The 20,951-nt window shown below is 46.4% G+C and overlaps 1 protein-coding gene across 1 annotated transcript in view; it reads left to right on the forward strand.

Annotated features, from left to right (window-relative positions):
• Positions 1–2,902, forward strand: part of PDPN (podoplanin) — a 44,792-nt gene extending 41,890 nt beyond the window's left edge. Inside the window, 1 exon segment of the mRNA XM_030805532.1 lies at positions 844–2,902. Coding sequence (XP_030661392.1) covers positions 844–850 — 7 coding nt within the window. The 3' untranslated portion in view covers positions 851–2,902.
• Positions 2,903–20,951: the final 18,049 nt, after the last annotated feature.

A 20,951-nucleotide genomic window follows, 5' to 3' on the forward strand; every position in this document is an offset into this window, starting at 1 on the left:
CTGATGAGGAGTTCCACTGAGGATGGGGTCTTTTTCGTTGAGATCCCCTACTCTTGCCCTGCCTGCACCCACACACGTGGACATATAGACTCCTAGCTTTGACTATTGATGAAGGGAAGGAGTTTTTTCTCCTTATTAAGCTTCCTTAAGAATTCAGAATATCTACACTCATGGCCAGAGGAAACCTTTTTCTTTTTCTTTCTTTTTCTTTTTTTTTCTTTTCTTTCTTTCTTTTTTTTTTTTGGGGGGGACAGTCTTGCTCTGTCACCAGGCTGGATGGAGTGGTGTGATCTCAGCTCACTGCAACCTCTGCCTCCCAGGTTCAGGCGATTCCCCTGCCTCCGCCTCTCGAGTAGCTGGGACTACAGGCGTGCACCACCACACCCAGCTAATTGTTTGTATTTTTTAGTAGAGATAGGGTTTCACCATGTTGGCCAGAATGGTCTCAATCTCCTGACCTCATGATCCACCCGCCTCAGCCTCCCAAAGTGCTGGGATTACAGGCATGAGCCACCGCGCCTGGCCAAAAACCTTTTTCTTATATGTGTTGGAGGGATGATATATGATAGAGGTGAGGGGAGAGGACAAGTGATACACACCTGGAGGGTTGAGGGATACAGGTGACAACACAGCTGTGGACTTAGCGTGCTTGGAAAAGCCGGGAATCTGACCCTGCTGTGTGAGGACGAAGGCATGGAGGAGGAATGTCAGGAACAAGAGATGATCACCAGGTGTCAGAACTTGGAAGATTTAGAGCAAAGGACAACAGGAAAAAGGACTCACTGGGTTACTATTCACAATGCCAGTAAGAGACACGACCGTCACCCTTCTCTATTTTCACAGGCCCTAAAGAGCTGAAGGGTTACGCCCTGCTGCCAGCATGCTTAAAAAAGACCGTTTCTGACTCTGTGCCCTGTCCCTGAGCTCATGGGAGAAGATGACCCGTGGAACACTTGCCCGGCCCACTCAGAATCCACGGTGACCTCTCCGCTTGCCAAAATAACTGAAGGAAAGACCGTTCACCAGACTTTGGCTCCTCTAAACATTTGCTTTTCAAACATCTTTTTGAATATACATTCTATAAAAGATGATTTGAAAGACAAAATTCGTAGAAAATGGAGCAAAACTGTATAAACTGATTTGTAACTAAGACTGGACCATTGGATCGATATTATATGCTGTAACCATGTGTCTCCGTCTGACCATTCTTGTTATTGTTAAAATGCAGAGGAATCTGGAAATATTTATATCCACGGAGTCCTTGGATCCAGTGCTACGTCAGTAAATAGCACCAGCATTTTGCAATTGCTGATCTGCTGAAATGTACACATTCTGGTCTAGTTTGGTCTATCTTTTAAAGCCTGATCTGGTGTGAATAATCAAGTAGAAAATCTAAACTTGGATAACACGTGATGAACAACTGCCTTTAGCTGGTCCAGATTAATCATTTCAAAGACATCCATTTTAGATCACAAGCAGGAAGTCTGTAGTCTCAAAGGCACTTTGTTTCTCCCAAGTAGGCCACCAGGCAGCCTCTAGAGTTGCTTTACCCAAATCCTTCTCCAGCCATGACTTGGTGACTCCAAGCTTACTCCCACCTGCCCCCTCCACTTCCCTCAGATGATGAGGAACCAGGGCTAAGGGGGCAGCCTTCTCTCTTCCCAATGATGCACATCCTTCAGATTGGCTGCTTTGTTCTGGAATATGGATATCTCAGCCTGGATGCCGAGGAAGCTGCTGGATGCTTAATGGTGCTAGAGGCTCAAGTGTTTTTAAACCAAGAGCCAGTTGGCCCCCGTGCAGAAAGAAATGCTGTGTGATCCTCTGGTATGAGAAATAAAACCTGCCAGTTTTATGACATTCACTTTCTGCCTCTGAGGAAAGATACAGGGAACAAAAATCAATTTGTACAATCTTAATTTTAAAAGCAGCTGGACTAAATACCTGATCTAAAAATAGAAGATAGCCTCAGTCCTCATGACATGCCACAAGTATCTGTGGGGTCCTGTTGAACAAAATAAAGGAGCCCAAGGGGTCATTCTGTCTCAGCACCATCCAACCTGGCACTTCTCTTCCCATATATCCATTGGATTTTTTTTTTTTTTTCTAAACAAAGTTTTTATACCGAGCAGATGCTCTGTCATGATTGTGGTTGTGCAATTCTGGTATCCTCTAAATTTGTAAGCATTCATAAAACAGGAAAAAGTAAACTATCAGTCGGAAGCACGGCCCATTCCTCCCATTTTTTGCAATAATGTGTGGATGTTATTTTAAACAGTGTGTCTGTGTGTTCCCAAATCCAGCTGGCCCCACCAGCTCAGATTCCATTTTTTTTTTTTTTTTTTTTTTTTTGAAACGTAGTCTGCAACCCTGCCTCCCAGCAATTGTACGTGTGTCAGGACGTCGAAAAGCAATTCTCCTGCTTCAGCCTCCTGAGTAGCTGGGACTACAGGTTCCCGCCACCACACCCGGCCAATTTTTGTATTTTTAGTAGAGATGGGGTTTCACCGTATTGTCGAGGATGGTCTCTATCTCTTGACCTCGTGATCTGGCCGCCTTGGCCTCCCGAAGTGCTGGGATTACAGGGGTGAGCCACCGCACCCGACCTCAGATTCCATATTTGAACATCAGCTGATTGAGAGAAGGGGAATGAGAAAAGCTGGATGAGTTCAAATAACTTCCACTTTCATTGTTCAGATTCCTGAACACGAGTTGGGATAATGGCCATCTTTTCTTTCCTATCCTTTCTTCCCCCCTCACTGTGAAAAATACCAGTCCACCCCAAGTCATACACTGGACCCAGTGCCTGCGGGGACAGGACTGTGGGTTTCTTGGTCACACCTGTGTTGGTGCTCAATGCAGTGTAGACATGTTTTCAAATAAAACAAATGATTGTGTACAACAATGAGTCAGACTTTTGTTGGAAAACACAAGTCTGGGCCACACTTGGGAACATCTCCAGATAAGATTACAACTTAGGTAAATGCCTGCCTGTTGCCTTGCTTGAGAGTGGGTGATAGATGGCCAGGGGAAAGAATTCCACAGGAGGGAAACACACCTACACCTTTCAGCTAGGTCTGCCAAGGTAGAGAGGTCAAGCAGAAACGTGAGCAGGGGAGACATGTGGCACCTGGGGGCTGTCTCCCTCTCTGGTCCCAAAGGGTTAATGAGGTTTTGCCTGATTTTTTTTGTTTTGTTTTGAGATGCAGTCTTGCTCTGTCGCCCAGGCTGGAGTGCAGTGGTGTGATCTCGGCTCACTGCAACCTCCACCTCCTGGGCTCAAGCAATTCTGTCTCAGCCTCCCGAGTAGCTGGGACTATAGGCATGCGCCACCATGCCCAGCTAATTTTTGTATTTTTAGTAGAGACGGGGTTTCAGCACATTGGTCAGGATGGTCTTGATCTCCTGACCTCGTGATCTCTCCCTGCCTCTGCCTCCGAAAGTGCTGGGATTACAGGTGTGAGCCACTGTACCCGGCCACCTGATTCTTCATTTCTCAGCACTGGAGGGTAAAACCAGGGGAGGGAGCAATTTCATCTTGCCCCTGCTAGTCCTCCCTAGAAACCTCACCTCAGGAGAGGTGAATCCCTGTTGCTGGGGGTCGCCCCACAGTTCCTTGCTCACCCGACCCTGGAGATTGCCCTGGCCAGCTCCTGGGTGGGTGCTGCAGCTCTGCTTCTCCCGACTCCACCTCACCGTTCCATGTGCATTTCATCCTCCTGATGCGGGTCCCTTCCCTGCCAGCTCTATCCCCACTTGTAAGGGTCAGGCGCTAGGAGCAGGAGAGCAGTTAGCCCCATGACTTCCTCGAAATAAATATCCAATATTGTTAAATTAGGATTGTTGAAGTTGTCCGTTGTCAGTAATCCTGGGTGCCATTTTGAGTTCCAAACAAGGAACCATATTGTATGCCTGTAGTTCCCACTGTTTGGGAGGCTGAGGTGGGAGGATAGTTTAAGCCCAGGAGTTCAAGGCCAGCCTGGGCAACAAAGTGAGAGCACCATCTCTTAAAAAATGGACCAGGGTTCTAGTCCTGTTCTGCTCCTCCACACCTGTAACCCTTCAGGGAAGTCATTTAACTTCTTTGGGCTGCAGTTTCTTCTAAGAACTTTAATGAGATTGTCAGAAAGCATCCCTTTTCTAGCAGAAAACTAACAACGTCTACCTAGTCCAACAGATTGAAAGAGAATGGACCCTCAACTATGTTACATGTAAATTTACATTCCATTACATGCCACCCCCAGGAGATGACTGGAAACTGGTGGAGCTGCCAGGGTTCTGGAAGTTTAGGGAAACAGCTCTATCAGAGACATCTGGGAGCAGGGGATGCTGAGGTTAGCTCTTTGCATGATATAAAGGCCTTGTTTTTAACCCCTACATTTTCCTCTCAACCTGGGAAAACCAGTTGAAAAACCAGGGCTTAGTTCTGCTTCATGGGCCACCTTCAAGGCTTGGCTTTCATGAACAGGAAAGAGCGGGGAACTGTTAATCCCTGTGCTGTCTCTATTTTTATTTTAATTCAGATTTATTTAGTATTCAGGGCATGGGGCGGTTTGTGACATGCTTCGATTGGGGAATGATACACATTGTGATATTAAAACTTTTGCCAATTAAAAGTCCATTGAAAGTGGAAAAAGAATTCTCCCCAAAATACAGCTGCATATTAACACATATACTAAAAATAGAGCCATCCGCTTGTGTGCACTGGTGGACTTGTTCCCTGAAACATTGCCTTTTTCTTTGCTCTTCCTGAAGCTTAAAATCGGGTTAGAACATATAGTAGATCCTGGATTTTTCAACTCAGTAAATATAAATGATGTAAGTGTGGTTATTGGTCAACACTGCAGAATGAATCTCAAACCACACCCACTGGTGTGAATGGGAGTTTTTTGGTCCAGGGGCCCAGCATACAGGTACGTAGCTGGTACAGGCAAAGCCAGCTTCAAAGCACTAAACACTATTCCTCAGCACTGTTTCTTACTCTGAGATTATTTTATCAGATGCTGACTCAAAGCACGGCATGTTCTATTTCTGCATCCAAGGGCTCCGGGCCATAGTACAGACAGTCCTATGCGTGGTTCTGAGACCTTGCTCCTCCTCCCATTTTTTCTTTCCTACCTCCTTGTCTACTGCTGCCTCTGCCTTTCCACTGATGCAAGTCTTTGAAATAATCACGTGCCGGTCACATACTGGGGCGATCAGCAAATGTTTCTGAAGTGATGGCTTCCCTCTGGATGCTGCTGAAGTAGTCAAAGAGGTCGTCTGAAATATGTGCTTGAATAAAAGCACTTACGGTCCTCCACATGTAACCTCAGGAAGGTGTGCAGGTGTCCTGACCGAAGCAGGAGGTGGACCCCTTCCTCTTGCTCCCGTTCCCACCCTTCCACAGAGCATCTGTAGGTGAGGCTGGATCTGTGGATGGCCCAGGGCTCACTGGAAAGGGAGTACATGGTGTGGATGCTTGTCCAGCAAGATCCAAAAACAAAAGACACTCCTTTGGGTATAACTGCTGAAGAACTCTCACGGGACAGGAGTAATCTGTTCATTTGTTTATTTATTCCTTCAGACATTTATGTTCAGGCCCGTCCCAGGTGCTGGGAATCCATAGTGAATGAAATCAATGAAAATTCCTGCCCACATAGAGCTTACAATCTAATGCTGGAGACTACAAAAAAATAAGTAAATCATAGAGTGTGAAAATGAGAGACAATGGAGAAAAACCCAGGAAGGAGAGGAGGTTTGGAGGAGCTGCGGCGTGGAGTCTGGGGTGGAAGAAGGCCTCTCTGAGAGTCAAGCCATGTTCCTGAAGTGGCAGGGTGAGGAGTGATCCTGATGGGTACCTGAGGGAAAAGTATTCTGGGCAAAGGGCATAGCAAAGGTCTGAGGCAGGAGCACCCTTGGCATGTTTTAGGGAATGCAGGGAAGCTCAGAAGGCTGGAGCAGTCAGCACAGGGGACCATGGTAGGAGATGACGTCAGAGAGGTGGAGTGCCCTTGGAAGTGGGGAGCCATGGGAAGCTTTTGAGCAGAGGAGTGACATGATCTGACTTACATTAAAAAAAAGAATCCTCATTTCTGGTTGGGAACTGGCCAGTGTGAGAATCCAAGCAAGAGATGATGGCAGTTCAGACCAGGATGATAGCAGTGGACGTGGTTTAAGGTGGTCTGGTTCTAGTGATAATTTGAAGTCAACAGAATTGTCTAATAGATTGGATGTGGGATATGAGAAAAATGGGAGGGTCAAGATGACACCAAGGATTTTGACTTGGGCAACTGGGATAATGGAGCTGCTATCAGTTAATAGGGCAAGGCTGTGGTTGCTGCAGGCTTGAGAGGGCAGAGTTGGAGTTCTGTGTTGAACATGCAGAATTTGAGCTGAGTACAGATATCCAGCTTGGGGTATGAAGCAGGCAGTTGGGCACATGAGTCTAGAGTTTAAATGAAAGATGACTGGAGACATAATTTGGGAGTTGCTAGAACCTGACAACCATGATGCTGATGAGTTCACCATAGGCATGAGTATAAATAGAAATAGGCAAGTCCAAGAACTGAGCTGTGGTCTACCTCAAGGTTAAGAGTCAGGGATATGCAGAGAGATCACCAAAGGAGTCTTCCATCATGGATTGGATGAAATACATTTCAGGATTAGCCATTCCAGGTGTTCTCTTCTGTGCCATCGAACAGTCTTCTGATTAAAAATCCAGCTCCCAGCTGGGCACGGTGGCTCACGCCTGTAATCCCAGCACTTTGGGAGGCTGAGGCGGGCAGATCACGAGGTCAGGAAATCAAGACCATCCTGGCTAACACTGTGAAACCCCGTCTGTATTAAAAATACCAAAAAAATTAGCCAGGCGTGGTGGCAGGCGCCTGTAGTCCCAGCTACTCAGGAGGCTGAGGCGGGAGAATGGTGTGAACCCGGGAGGCGGAGGTTGCAGTAAGCCGAGATCATGCCACTGCACTTCAGCCTGGGCAACAGAGCAAGACTCCGTCTCAAAAAAAAAAAAAAAAATCCAGCTCCCCAAGTAGCTTAATACTGGAATAAGGGTGTCCTGGATAATGGACACAAATATTCCCACCACTGGAAAAGAATATTAGTTGAAAATTACTAACTTGGCATTTGGGGTTATAATCAGTTTCTTATGAGTTGATTGGCATGAGTTAGGTCCTAGGACCTGCTCAACCCTGGATACTGTTACGCAACTAGGATTTTAAAACTATAAATCTGCAGGCCAGAATGATGACCATATCAAAATACTCCTGCATGTTGGGCATCCAACTCTCTTCCCTAGACAGCACTTCTATTGTGAGTCCCAACTATAATGGTTCCTACTGACCTCTCAGTTTAGCGTCCATCCGCTGCACTGAGTTGCTCTGATCAAGCTTCCAAATGACCTCCTGTGTGTCAATTCCAGGCCCTCTTCTTGGTCTTGTCTTCATTCATCCTCTGCAGCCATCAGCCCTGTTTTTGGTCCCCTTCTTGAAGCCATCTTCTCTAGCTTGGTTTGCATGACATGCTCCCATATTGGCTGCCCTTCCTGGTTCTCTGCAAGCTGTTCCACTGGCTCTTGTCTTCACTTCCCCCTCTTTGCCCACAGGCATGCTTCAGGCTTACTTTTTGCTTCTCTGTGGTCTTTCCCTTGGAGAACTCATCTATTCTTAGAGCTTCAAATGGCATAAGCTCCAGAAGAGCAGGCATCTGTTTGGTTCTCAGCTACATCCTTAGCCCCTGCAGCAGTGACTGGCACGTAACAAGTGAACAGTGCCTCCCCCTTTACATGTGCACCACCAGCCTCCTGATTCAGATCCTCAAGCAAAATCTCATCACAATTGCAAACTTACATGCCCACATCCCCTCCTCCAATCTGATCTGCATTCTACCAATGGGATCTTCCTAAAATGTACTTTTTTTGTTTGCACATGCCACCACATTCTAAAAATGATCCAGTGATTTCCTACAAAATGACTTGATGGTCAAGAGCTTCTACACTTTTTTTTTTTTTTTTTTTTGCTTAAGAGATAGGGTCTTGCTATGTTGCCCAGGCTGGATTTGATCAAACTCCTGGACTCAAGCAATCCTCCCACCTCAGCGTCCTGAGCAGCTGTGACCATAAGCATGCACCACAGCACCCAGTGGCTTATACACTCCCATCCAAGTACCAGCCAGGTCCGACCCTGCTTAGCTTCTGAGGCACGTCCAGGGTGGTATGGCTGTAGGCGCTGGCAGCTTCTATACTTTATCATGGGGCTGATATCACGTTTGTACATCCACTGTATTCAAGTGAAAAGAGCATGGCTCTAGACCCTGGCTATTGCAGCTTTGGTTCCAGGCTGTCCTACTTCCAGTGTGGAGGAAATTGCTTAACGTTTTTACGTCATTGCACTCTTGATTTAAAGGAACCAAGACTCAGAAAGAAAGCATCCTTATGCAATGCTATGTGTTACATGTATACATGTGAATACATGGGAAATAAATCCTATGGGAACCCCCAAGCAGCCACATCGCTCAGCCTCCAGGAACTGAGAGTTTTCTATACAGCACTGGATTCTGGATTATCTTGACACCTCTACCACTGTTCTGGACAGTTTTCCTGTGCTCCGGTGAGTCTGGTCTCCACTTTTCCTCCCCTGACTCTGTGACCTGAGAGGTTGACTTGAATAGACTACATCAACCAAGCTCTCTTGCTCTCAAGGTTCTGGTTGGGTTTGGCCAATGGAAGGCACTGAGAGGTGATCCAAGGGCAGCAGAAGAGACAGGCTGAAGTATTTATTCTTCCAGCTTCTTCACTGCAAGGCCACATGCCGCCAGTCATCGTGTTTTTTTTTTTTTTGAGACAGATTCTCACTCTGTCACCCAGGCTGGAGTACAGTGGCACCATCTCGGCTCACAGCAACCTCCACCTCCCGGGTTCAAGCAATTCTCCTTCCTCAGCCTCCCGAGTAGCTGGGATTACTGGCGCGCACCACTACGCCTGGCTAATTTTTTGTAATTTTAGTAGAGACAGGGTTTCGCCATGTTGGCCAGGCTGGTCTCAAACTCCTGGCCTCAAGTGATCCACCCGCCTCAGCCTCCCAAAGTGCTGGGATTATAGGCCTGAGCCACTGTACCTGGTCCAGTCATTGTGTTTTTCTACCAAAAACCCCAGCTCCTGTTGGGTGGCCCTTTGCTTTTACCATAAGTCTCACCAGGTTCCAGGAACAAACTCCTCTTTTTGTGTCTTTAAACTTATGGATGCTAAGGGCTTCTTACAGTCACTAACCTTCAGTTGCTTCACCGTCCGTTTTTGGTTTCTTAACCCTGTGTTGCCACTGGTAAACAGTTCCTTCATCCGACTCTCTGTCATCACTCTTTTGAGGGTGCCATGTGTTTCCTGCTGGCACCCTAACTGATAAAACCACATGGGCATGTGTTGGTGCCCAATATTAGGGTGACCTAGCCCCTCATTTTTCTTCCCTTTGTAATTCCTACCACTACCAACCAATGCATTTATTTTCTGCTCTGAGCATCTATTCTCTACTTCCTGGTTTCTGTTTATTGATAATGTCCACTGATTCACCCCTTAAATCACACATGGACTGGTAAGGCCCCACCCTGCCCCCATGGCCTCTCTTTGTGTATTCTCTCAGCTTTAGCCCTGGCTACCAGCAGACTGATTCACTCCACATTTCCAGGACTTCTGATGTCTAAGGAAATCGGGTTGGCCTGGCTGGTCACCACGGCCTCTGTTGGCCAGAGCTTCCTGTGCCGGGCCTCAGGTCACTGCTTACCACAGACACCCACTCTGCCCCCGCAAGTCATTGTCCGTTCCTTGTTGACGGGTAGTTATGAAAAAACGAACGTCCAAAAAGGTGTGAAAAATAATACTTACATCACAAAGTTTTTATCAGCTTTAAAGTAAATAATGAATGCTTAATGCCTATATGAAAACACAGAGACTATTCTGTAATTAACACAATTATTCCAACAACCACTTCTTACTTCTATTATTACAGTCAGTTACTCTTATATCATCCCTGTGAAGCAGGCAGGGCAGAAATTATTTCCAATTTGCAGGTGAAGAAATTGAGATTCAAACAGTTACGTAAAACTAGAGTTACCCAGTGCCCGAAGTACTAACAGGATGCAGGTGTCTTGATTTGTTCTCCATTCCTCTTTTGATTCGTCTGCTTGTCTTTTTTCTTCTCTTTTCTTTTTTCTTTTTCTTTCTTTTTTTTTTTATTTTTATTTTTTGAGACAGAGTTTCGCTGTTTTTGCCCAGGCTGGAATGCAGTGGCACAATCTTGACTCATTGCAACCTCCGCCTCCCAGGTTCAAGCGATTCTCCTGCCTCGGTCTCCTGAGTAGCTGGGATTACAGGTATACGCCACCAGGCCCAGCTAATTTTGTGTTTTTAGTAGAGACAGGGTTTCACCATGTTGGCCAGGCTGGTCTTGAACTCCTGACCTTAGGTGATCCATCCGCCTTGGCCTCCCAAAGTGCTGGGATTGCCTGCCTGGCCCCACTTGTTGTCTTTAAAATCAGTTGTCTCCCCATCAGCTCAACAGTTGTGCATTTCAAAGACATAATTTCTGCAGCCAGTGGGGAATAGGGAAGTTATTTATTTATTTATTTATTTATTGAGATGGAGTCTCACTCTGTTGCCCAGGCTGGAGTGCAGTGGCATGATCTCAGCTCACTGCAAGTTCTGCCTCCCAGGTTCATGCCATTCTCCTGCCTCAGCCTCCTGAGTAGCTGGGACTACAGGTGTCCGCCACCATGCTCGGCTAATTTTTTTGTATTTTTAGTAGAGACAGGGTTTCACCGTGTTAGCCAGGATGGTCCCGATCTCCTGACCTCGTGATCCACCCGCCTCGGCCTCCCAAAGTGCTGGGATTACAGGCGTGAGCCACTGGGCTCAAGCGATTCTCGTGCCTCAGCCTCCCTAGTAGCTGGGATTACAGGCATGCACCACCACGCCCGGCTAATTTTTGTATTTTTAGTAGAGAAGGGGTTTTGCCATGTTGACCAGGCTGGTCTCAAACTCCTGACCTCAAGGGATCCGCCTGCCTTGGCTTCCCAAAGTGCTGGATTATAGGCGTGAGCCACCATGCCCAGCCTTTTCTTTTTTCAAATAGGAAAGGAATATTCTTGATGTTGATTGGGAATTTCTCCACGTAACATTTTATTCATTTTATTTTATTTACTTTTTATTGGTGAATGGTAGATGTAGATAGTTTTGCAGTACATTGAATACATTGATCTTTGAATACATCAATGAATACATTCATATAATGTGTAAAGATCAAATCAAGGTAACTAGGATATCCATCCCCTTGACACGTATCATTTGATCATCATCATTTTCAGAAAGTAACTGGAGCCAACCCCACTTGTAATGGGTTGAATGGTGGCGCCCAGAAAGACAGGTCCAAGTCCTTACCCCTGGTCCCTGGGAAGTTGACCTTATTTGAAAAAAGGGCCTTTGCAAATGCAATTAAGTTAAGAATTTTGAGATGAGATCATCCTGGCTTAACCGGGTGGGCTCAAGTCCAATAACAAGCGTTCTCATAAGAAGAGGAGACACAAACAGGAGAGGAGAAACACAGGGAGAAGGCCACACTAAGAGGCAGAGACTGGAGTGATGCTGCCACAAGCCAAGGAACACCTGGCACCCCTAGAAGCCGGAGGAGGCCAGAAGGCCCCCCTAGAACCTTCAGAAAGAGATGGCTCTGCTGACACCTGGATTTCAAACTCGATGCAAGAATACATTCCTGTTGTTTTAAGCCACCCAATTTGTGGTCATCTGTCACGGCTGCCCTAGGAAATGAATGCGCCTTCCAAACAACCATCTGTGAGGGCAGCTTCCCGCTACCCATCCAGCCCATCCCAGATGGAAAGCAGCACTGACCTTTGCACTCTGACCCCGCGCCATTCCCTTGATCCTTCCAAACAATGGATTGGCAGCCAGCGTGCTTCCTTTGTGACAGACAGATGTTACCAGACCCTTCCATACTGTCATTCCAATTTGTCACTCATGCTGGAGGAATCCATGGTGAAAGAAATGTGGCCGAGAACAATAGGCAGAGCCCACCCTTGCATGACGAGCGGAACACACAGGCAGACCTCGCTGCGTCAATTCCTCCACCCCATGATGAGTAACCCTGAATAACTTCCTTACCCAACATTCACCTTCAGTGGTCAGAAACACTTTGATGAATTAAATCTCAATGTCTATTTAGTGAGCATTGAACAGATATTCACTAAGTGTCTCCTCTAATTTAGACACTATGCCATAGATGTTAACATTGAGATGAAAGTACTCTAGGCCGGGTGCGGTGGCTCACGCCTGTAATCCCAACACTTTGGGAGGTCGAGGTGAGTGCATCACTTGAGGTCAGGAGTTCGAGACCAGCCTGGCCAACATGGTAAATCAGCCGGGCGAGGTGGCGGGCACCTGTAATCCCAGCTACTTGGGAGGCTGAGGCAGGAGAAGCGCTTGAACCCAGGAGGCAGAGGTTGCAGTGAGCTGAGATCATGCCCCTGCACTCTAGCCTGGGCGACAGGGTGAGACTGCATCTCAAAAAAAAAAAAAAAAAAAAAGAAAGTACTGTAATAATCTGTAAAGTATGCCAGTAAAAATATTCCTTTGGGTCTGTTGCTAAAGGAGAAATAATTTGTTTGGTCTGGGAGTATTGTTCATTTATGGAGCACCAGTGGCACTAACTTACATTATTGATGCTGTCTGCAGATTACAATCAGGCAGCCAACCACGCAGCAGCACAGTTTCAAAATCGAGGGCTTCTTTGCCACCTGCCCACCTCCCGTTTTTTCCCCACTCGCCCCTGGCTCCTAGTCTCTGCCCTATTCCCATGGGGTCTACCCCCAGCAGGCTGCCAACTGATCTAAGACAAGAAAACCATGCAGTAGCAGCAGTCAAGTGTGAGAAGACCTGATTTGCAGTTCACGTACAGACTATTACCTGTCTGTTTCTTTATCTGTAAAACAGAAATAATAATACAGTCCGGTCTAGCTCAGAAGACTTCATCTGGAGCAAACAGATAGTGCTTGTAAATGTTTTGTACATTATAAAGCAACACACAGCAGCAGTACAGGCTACTGTTTGGCAACCATCACGTCCAGGCACCATGCGTTCTCTACACACATTGCATCTGATTCTTACAGCAACCCTGAAATGTGGGTATCATTTTTGTCCTTCTTCAGGTGAGGAAACCGAGAGCTGGAATGGTTGAATTACCAAGGCCACCCAATAGTAGGTAGAGGGGTTGGGCCTTCGACTATGCCACTGTGTCCCCAGTATAAGGTATTATATCTGCAGAGGCTCACTCAGATGAAATACTGTGTCTGGTCTAGAGAAATAAATTGTTTTAAAAATCCAAGAATCAAAGGAATATCACCAATGGTGGAATTTCAGGCACTGGGACCGGTAGTAAAATATCTTTTTAAAAGAGGCCCTGCTGGACGCGGTGGCTCACACCTGTCATCTCAGCACTTTGGGAGGCCAAGGCAGGTGGATCACAAGGGCAGGAGATCAAGACCATCCTGGCTAACATGGTGAAATGCTGTCTCTACTAAAAATACCAAAAATTAGCCGGGCGTGGTGGTGGATGCCTTTAGTCCCAGCCACTTGGGAGGCTGAGGCAGGAGAATGGCGTGAACCTGGGAGGCGGAGCTTGCAGTGAGCCAAGATCGCACCACTGCACTCCAGCCTGGGCGACAGAGTGAGACTCCATCTCAAAAAAAAAAAAAAAAGAGGCCCTGCGGGACGTGGTGGCCCACTGCTGTAATCCCAACACTTTGGGAGGCCAAGGTCAGGAGATCAAGACTAGGCTGACCAACATGGTGAAACCCCGTCTCTACTAAAAATACAAAAATTAGCCAGGCGTGGTGGAGCATGCCTGTAATCCCAGCTACTTAGGAGGCTGAGGCAGGAGAACTGCTTGAACCCAGGAGGCGGAGGTTGCAGTGAGCTGAGATCACGCCACTGCACTCCAGCCTGGGTGACAGAGCAAGACTCTGTCTCAAAAAAAAAAAAAAAAAAAAAAAAAAAGAGGCCCTGCCAGAGTCACCGATTTTATGGCATGGAAGTGGCCACCTGCCCTCTGTATACACTTGATGTCTATGTCAGACCTGAGATGTGGTTTAATGCAGTCTTACTCTTTGTTGCAGCCCAGTCCACCGCTGCCACCTCTCCTGTTTATGAAAGTCAAGTCATTGCTATAGTGAATGTGTATTGTGCAGCCATAAAGCCTCAGGCGGGCACCACAGCAGGGCACACAGAGGAGTGTCCCTGCTCATCACTCACACCCCAGCACACAGCAGCTACCCAGAGCATATATCTGTAGCATGCCATGCACACTTTGTCTCTTAAAGTCAGGTGGAGCTTTTAGGGTGCCTTTAAAATGTTCCTATTTTTCTTATTTAGTGGGTATGGCATGGTTCCTCCAGGGAAGGGCCTGACAAAGGGCATGGCAGGTGGTAAGGAGGGGACAAGAGAAATTCTCGGGAGGAGGACTCACTTTGCTAGGTTTGGGCTCAGATTCTATTCCCAAAATCATCCATTCCCAGCTCAGTGCCCCAAATCATGATAATCCATATTTTCCAAGTCTCCAAGAGACTTGCAAGAATCAAAACACAAACTTATTGAGCTTCTGCATGTGCCCTGGGCTAAACTAGGTAAGAGTGTCAAGTTTGATTAGCCAAGCATGGTGGCTCAAGCCTGTAGTCCCAGCTACTCGGGAGGCAGAGCTGGGAAGATCGCTTGAGCCCAGGAGTTCAAGGCTACAGTGAGCTATGATGGTGCCACCGCACCCCAGCCTGGGCAACAGAGCAAGACTCCATCTCTAAAAATAATTTAAATTTGAGTATACTAATCAAAAACTTTTTTAAAAAATTGAGACAGGATCTCACTTTATGGCCCAGGCTGGAGTGCAGTGGCATAATCTCAGCTCACTGCAACCACTGCATCCCGGGCTTAGATGATCCTCTAACCACAGTCTCCTGAGTAGCTACTGCAGGCATGCACCACCATGCCCGGCTAATATTTCTATTTTTTTGTAGAGATGGAGTTTTTCCATGTTGCCCAGGCTCTGATAAAAAAAACTTTTGACCACATGTCCCTGGGAGTAAAAGATCTGTGAGCACTCGCACCTAATATGCTGTTAGGTTGAACCATATGAAATTGCCGTTTTTGTAGGGTGAAAAAGAAAAGTTCAACAATGACGATTCCATATTGTCCAATCCAATATATCGGGGGAAATTCAGCCAGATATCAGGTGAAATTCACCCCCAGTATTTCACATAGGTTCTTTTCTATTTTCCCTAAGTGTCGGCCGGTCTGAGAAATAAAGGGATAGGTATAAAAGAGAGAAATTTTAAAGCCGGGTGTCCGGGGGAGACATCACATGTTGGCAGGTTCCGTGATGCCCTACAAGCCACAAAACCAGCAAGTTTTTACTAGTGATTTTCAAAAGGGGAGGGAGTGTACAAATAGGGTGTGGGTCACAGAGGTCACCTGCTTCACAAGGTAATAGAATATCACAAGGCAAATGGAGGCAGGGTAAGATCACAGGACCACAGGACCACAGGGCCGGGGCGAAATTAAAATTGCTAATGAAGTTTCAGGCACACATTGTCATTGATAACATCTTATCAGGAGACAGGGTTTGAGAGCAGACAACCAGTCTGACCAAAAATTTATTAGGTGGGAATTTCCTCATCCTAATAAGCCTGAGAGCCCTGTGGGAGGCTGGGGCTTATTTCATCCCTATGGCTTGACCATAAAAGACAGCCGCCTCCCAAAGTGGCCATTTTAGAGGCCTACCCTCAGGGACACATTCTCTTTCTCAAGGGTGTTCCTTGCTGAGAAAAAGAATTCAGCGATATTTCTCCCATTTGCTTTTGAAAGAAGAGAAATATGGCTCTGTTCCACCTGGCTCACCGGCGGTCAGAGTTTAAGGTTATCTCTCTTGTTCCCTGAACATTGCTGTTATCCTGTTCTTTTTTCAAGGTGCCCAGATTTCATATTGTTCAAACACACATGCTCTGCAAACAATTTGTGCAGTTAACCAATCATCACAGGGTCCTGAGGCGACATACATCCTCCTCAGCTTATGAGATGACAGGGTTAAGAGATTAAAGTAAAGACAGGCATAGGAAATCACAAGGGTATTGATTGGGGAAGTGATAAGTGTCCATGAAATCATCACAATTTATGTTCAGAGATTGCAGTAAAGACAGGCATAAGAAATTATAAAAGTATTAATTTGGGGAACTAATAAATGTCCATGAAATCTTCACAATCCATATTCTGCCATGGCTTCAGCCGGTCCCTCTGTTCGGGGTCCCTGACTTCCCACAACACCAATATATGTTTCTAAATGGTAAATGCAGTAAATACATGGACCGCTGCTAATTTTCCTGTTGAATATTAGAAAGGCTTAATTTCTTTCTTTCTTAAAGATACAAACTAAATATAAAGAATTCTTGGCTGGGCATGGCGGCTCACACCTGTAATCTCAACACTTTGGGAGGCCAAGGCGGGAGGATCACTTGAGGCCAGGAGTTTGAGACCAACCTGGGCAATATAGTGAAACCCCATCTCTACAAAAAATTAAAAACTATTAGCCAGGCATGTTGGCACACACCTGTAGTCCCAGCTACTAGAGAGGCTGAGGTGGGAGGATTGCTTGAGCCAGGGAGGCCAAGGCTGCAGTGAGCTATGATTGTGACACTGTACTCCAGCCTGGGTGACAGAGCAAGACCCTGTCTCAAAAAAAAAAAAAAAAAAAAAAAGAATAAAAGAATTCTCACATCTTCTTGTATTCCAAAGAACCATGGTGTGTGTTCTCCACGCTGGAGACCACTGCTGCAGATGTAGGAGTGCCATGGACGCTATGACATGAAGGAGGGATATTTAAGCTGAGCCTTCAGAACGGGTGGAATTGCCTTTGTCCAGTGGAGGGACTTCTTGAAAACAGCAGAACCTAATCACAGAGGTGTGAAAGGGCGGTAGGCTGAGGGATGATGGCAATTGCGTGTCAATATCCTTAGGGCCAGCCAACCACTCACCAACATAAACACAGCCAGAACAGAGCCCCTTTCTGGAAAACCCTATTTGGCAGGATAGATAGCAATTAGATTTGTTTTCCCACATTCTGCTCTCTAACATTCTTGGACTAAGAGCACAGAAGAGAACGTGTCTGGCTGTAATGGGTTCCATGGTGGCCACCCCAAAAGCTATATCCACGTCTAAGTCCCTAGACTCCTTAAATGTGACTGACTTTATTGGAAAAAGGGTCTTTGTGAATGCAATTAAGTCAAGGATCTTGAGGTGGGGAGATCATCCTGGATTACCTAAGTGGGCCATGAATCTAGAGACAAGTGTCCTTCTAAGGACAAGACATAAGCGGAAGAGGAGGAAGCCATGTGACCGTGGAGGCAGAGACTAAAGTGATGCAGCCATAAGCCAAGGAATGACCAGAGGCCACCAGAAGCTGGGAGAGGCAGGAATGATTCTTTGCTAGAGTCTCCAGAGGCAGTGCACACCTTGATTTCAGACTTCTGGTCTCCAGAGCCATGAGAGATTAGATTTCTTTTTTTTTTTTTTTTTTTGACAGAGTCTTGCTCTGTCGCCCAGGCTGGAGTGCAGTGGCGCAATCTCGGCTCACTGCAAGCTCCGCCTCCCGGGTTCACGCCATTCTCCTGCCTCAGCCTCTCTGAGTAGCTGGGACTACAGGCGCCCGCCACCACACCTGGTTAATTTTTTGTATTTTTAGTAGGGACAGGGTTTCACTGTGTTATCCAGGATGACCTCGATCTCCTGACCTTGTGATCCGCCCGCCTTGGCCTCCTAAAGTGCTGGGATTACAAGCGTGAGCCACCATGCCCAGCCGAGAGATTAGATTTCTGTTTTGTCAGGCCACTGGGCTTGTGGTACCTTGTTATGGCGCCTCAGGAAACTAGTACAGTAGGCAAATGCCCTTCAACCCCCTGTGCAAAGATCATCTACCTTTGCTACATTAATGCAAAACTGGGTGGGGGGGAGAGGAGATCTATCTTTGAACAGCTCCAATCCAGCCCACAGAAGACCCTCCAAATGCAACCATCTTAGCATCACATTCAAGTCTCTGATGGAGCCTGCTCTTCCTGTTGCCCAGTGCTTTGCACCAGAGCATGACTGTTCATGGGGAAAAAGCTTTGTCGCCAGGCAGCCCACTTGGGGTCAGGACATGCTCAGTAATTCGAGCTCTGAAATCAGCTCTGGCTAATCCCAGCCCACCTTGGGAATCAATCTGTGGTTTATGAAGGAGTTCCACAGTGGGCAACAAGATGAAGAGGGGACACACAGCTAGGGGATGGGGAACCATCAGAGCGGATGCTGGTAGCAGCAAGGATCTAAATCACAGCTTTGGCTGCCCTCCAGCTGTAGCAGAGCCCACTCAGTAAATGAACCCCGCATCACCCCAGCTATGTGTCTCTTTGCATCTGTGGATTTAGGCATGGAACCAATGTTACAGACCCCTCTTGATAACAAACAGTTGGGTGAAAGTACAACCTCCTTGCTTGTTAAGCTCTCGATGCTGAGGAGAGAGTTAAACCCCTGTGCAAATCACATTTGAGGGCATTTCTATTTCATACCTTTGCTGGCATACGTTTCCAATGTCCAAGGGAGTCGTTCCCATCGCTTCTGCCTGGAGGCTGTCCCTCATGGGAACGGAGCATCCTGGGCGTGGAGTGGGAATGAGCATGAGGGAAGAGGAGCTGGTGTTTTTTAAATTGAATCAGGAAGGTTCTCTGCATTCAGTAAAGAGATAATATGCTTAAAGCACCAATCCCCTGCGGTTGTTGAAATGAAAACATCTTATCACATTGAATGCATCTTTCAGACACCTTGATACGGAAAGCAAAGATCTGCTGTAGAGAAAGCCTGGGTCCTTTAAGACTTCCAGGATCACTTTGTTGTGACTGGAGGGAAGCCAGAATTTATGTGTAGTGTGAGTGATCTGAACCCTGTGCCTGATCAGGTATACCGAGTTTCTTCAGAGACGGGTTTGTACCCCCCACCACTTGCCCTCCAAATGGTTTCCATCTTCCAAAAGCACACAGGGACTCTCATCTCTTCCTCAATCCCAGCTTCCTTCAACAGAACTCTCCAAGCTAATTCACTTTCTTCTTCAAAGCTTTAGTGAGGTTTTGTTTGCTAGAAAATTCACTGTGAAGACTTTTGGAAATTAAAACCCCAGGATCTGAGCTGGACCCTGGGATCTGAGCTGGACCCCGGGATCTGAGCTGGACCCTGGGATCTGAGCTGGGCTCTGGGATCTGAGCTGGGCTACAACCCTAGCAGAGACAGCACTCAGGTTATTCGATGCTCTGAATAGTCAGGAATAGAGAATCAAGAAGCAGAGCATTCCGCACCCATAAGGAAAGAAAGGCAGCAGCAGAGAATGTGAATGAAGAATCTGTTCACTGCTTCGTGAACTTCAGGCAGGATCCACCATAAATAGCTCGTTTCACATTAATGATGACTTCTTGAATTTCTAAGGTAGAAATTCAATACAAATGAACAATTACAGTATAAAGAGTACACTCTTTGGTGGCTTCAAAAATACTTAAAATTCTATTTAAAACATTACATACATCCAGTGGAATCTCGTTTTAGATAGCAGCTTGAGAAAATGCAATTTTGCATCCAAATACTATAGTCCAGAGAAAACCTCAAAATCTCTTTTGATGACACATAATTTATTCTGGCACAACACTGAAATTTGAGCTTTGGATTCTGGGCTCTCTGGCTTTTTTTTTTTTTTTTAAAGACAGGGTCTCACTCTGTCGCCCAGGCTAGAGTGCAGTGGCATGACCTCAGCTCACTGCAACCTCCGCATCCCGGGTTCAAGCGATTTTCCTGCCTCAGCCTCCAGAGTAGCTGGGATTACAGGCATGTGCCACCACACCTGGCTGATTTTTGTATTTTTGGTAGAGATGAGGTTTTGCCATGTTTGCCAGGCTGATCTCGAACTCCTGACCTCAGGTGATCTGCCTGTCTCGACCTCCCAAAGTCCTGGGATTATAGGGGTGAGCCACTGCGCCCAGCCCCATGACTCTCTTACATAAGAGTCATGCCACCTCATTATCTGAAAAGAAAGGTAAAGTCTTGACCTAAACCTTCAGAGTCAGGGTATATATTGCAGAGGACGCGGGATACAAACTTGGGATACTCATTTTATCTAAGATGAAGCAAGTAATGCTGTAATTTCAGAATTTATCTTTAATCCTTCATCAGTCATCATTTATCCTGAAAAACTGTAATTGCATTTAAATAATTGTTTCAGTGGCAGAAATGGGATCTGGATTTGATACACTTTTGGATCAAAGCTGACAAGCTAGCTTTAAAATGGGTGCTATTTTAAAGTTAGCTTGTCAGCTTTGATCCAAAATTGTATCTAGATTCCATTTCTGCCATTGAAAAATTACGGATGATTAGTTTGTGGGATGTGCTGCACCTGGTTCACCATACAAGTTCAACACACCCAAACTGGTCTATAATGGGACTTTTTACTGGCTTCAATAAGATCAGTCACTGGTCATAAGCTTGGATGTCACAGTAATGTCAAAGTGCTATAAAAATTTCTCAGTGTTTACTCTCGATTTCTGTATTTTCTTTTTTTTTTTTTGAGAAGGAGTTTTGCTCTTGTTGCCCAGGCTGGAGTGCAACGGCGTGGTCTCAGCTCACTGCAACCTCCATCTCCCAGGTTCAAGAGATCCTCCTGCCTCAGCCTCCCAAGAAGCTGGGATTACAGCTGCCCACCACCATGCCCGGCTAATTTTTGTATTTTTAGTAGAGATGGAGTTTCACCATGTTTGCCAGGCCAGTCTCAAACTCCTGACCTCAGGTCATCTGCCCGCCTTGGCCTCTCAAAGCGCTGGGATTACAGGTGTGAGCCACCACATTCGGC

Source organism: Nomascus leucogenys, chromosome 24, assembly GCF_006542625.1.
Source record: "Nomascus leucogenys isolate Asia chromosome 24, Asia_NLE_v1, whole genome shotgun sequence".
Taxonomy (NCBI): Eukaryota; Metazoa; Chordata; class Mammalia; order Primates; family Hylobatidae; genus Nomascus; species Nomascus leucogenys.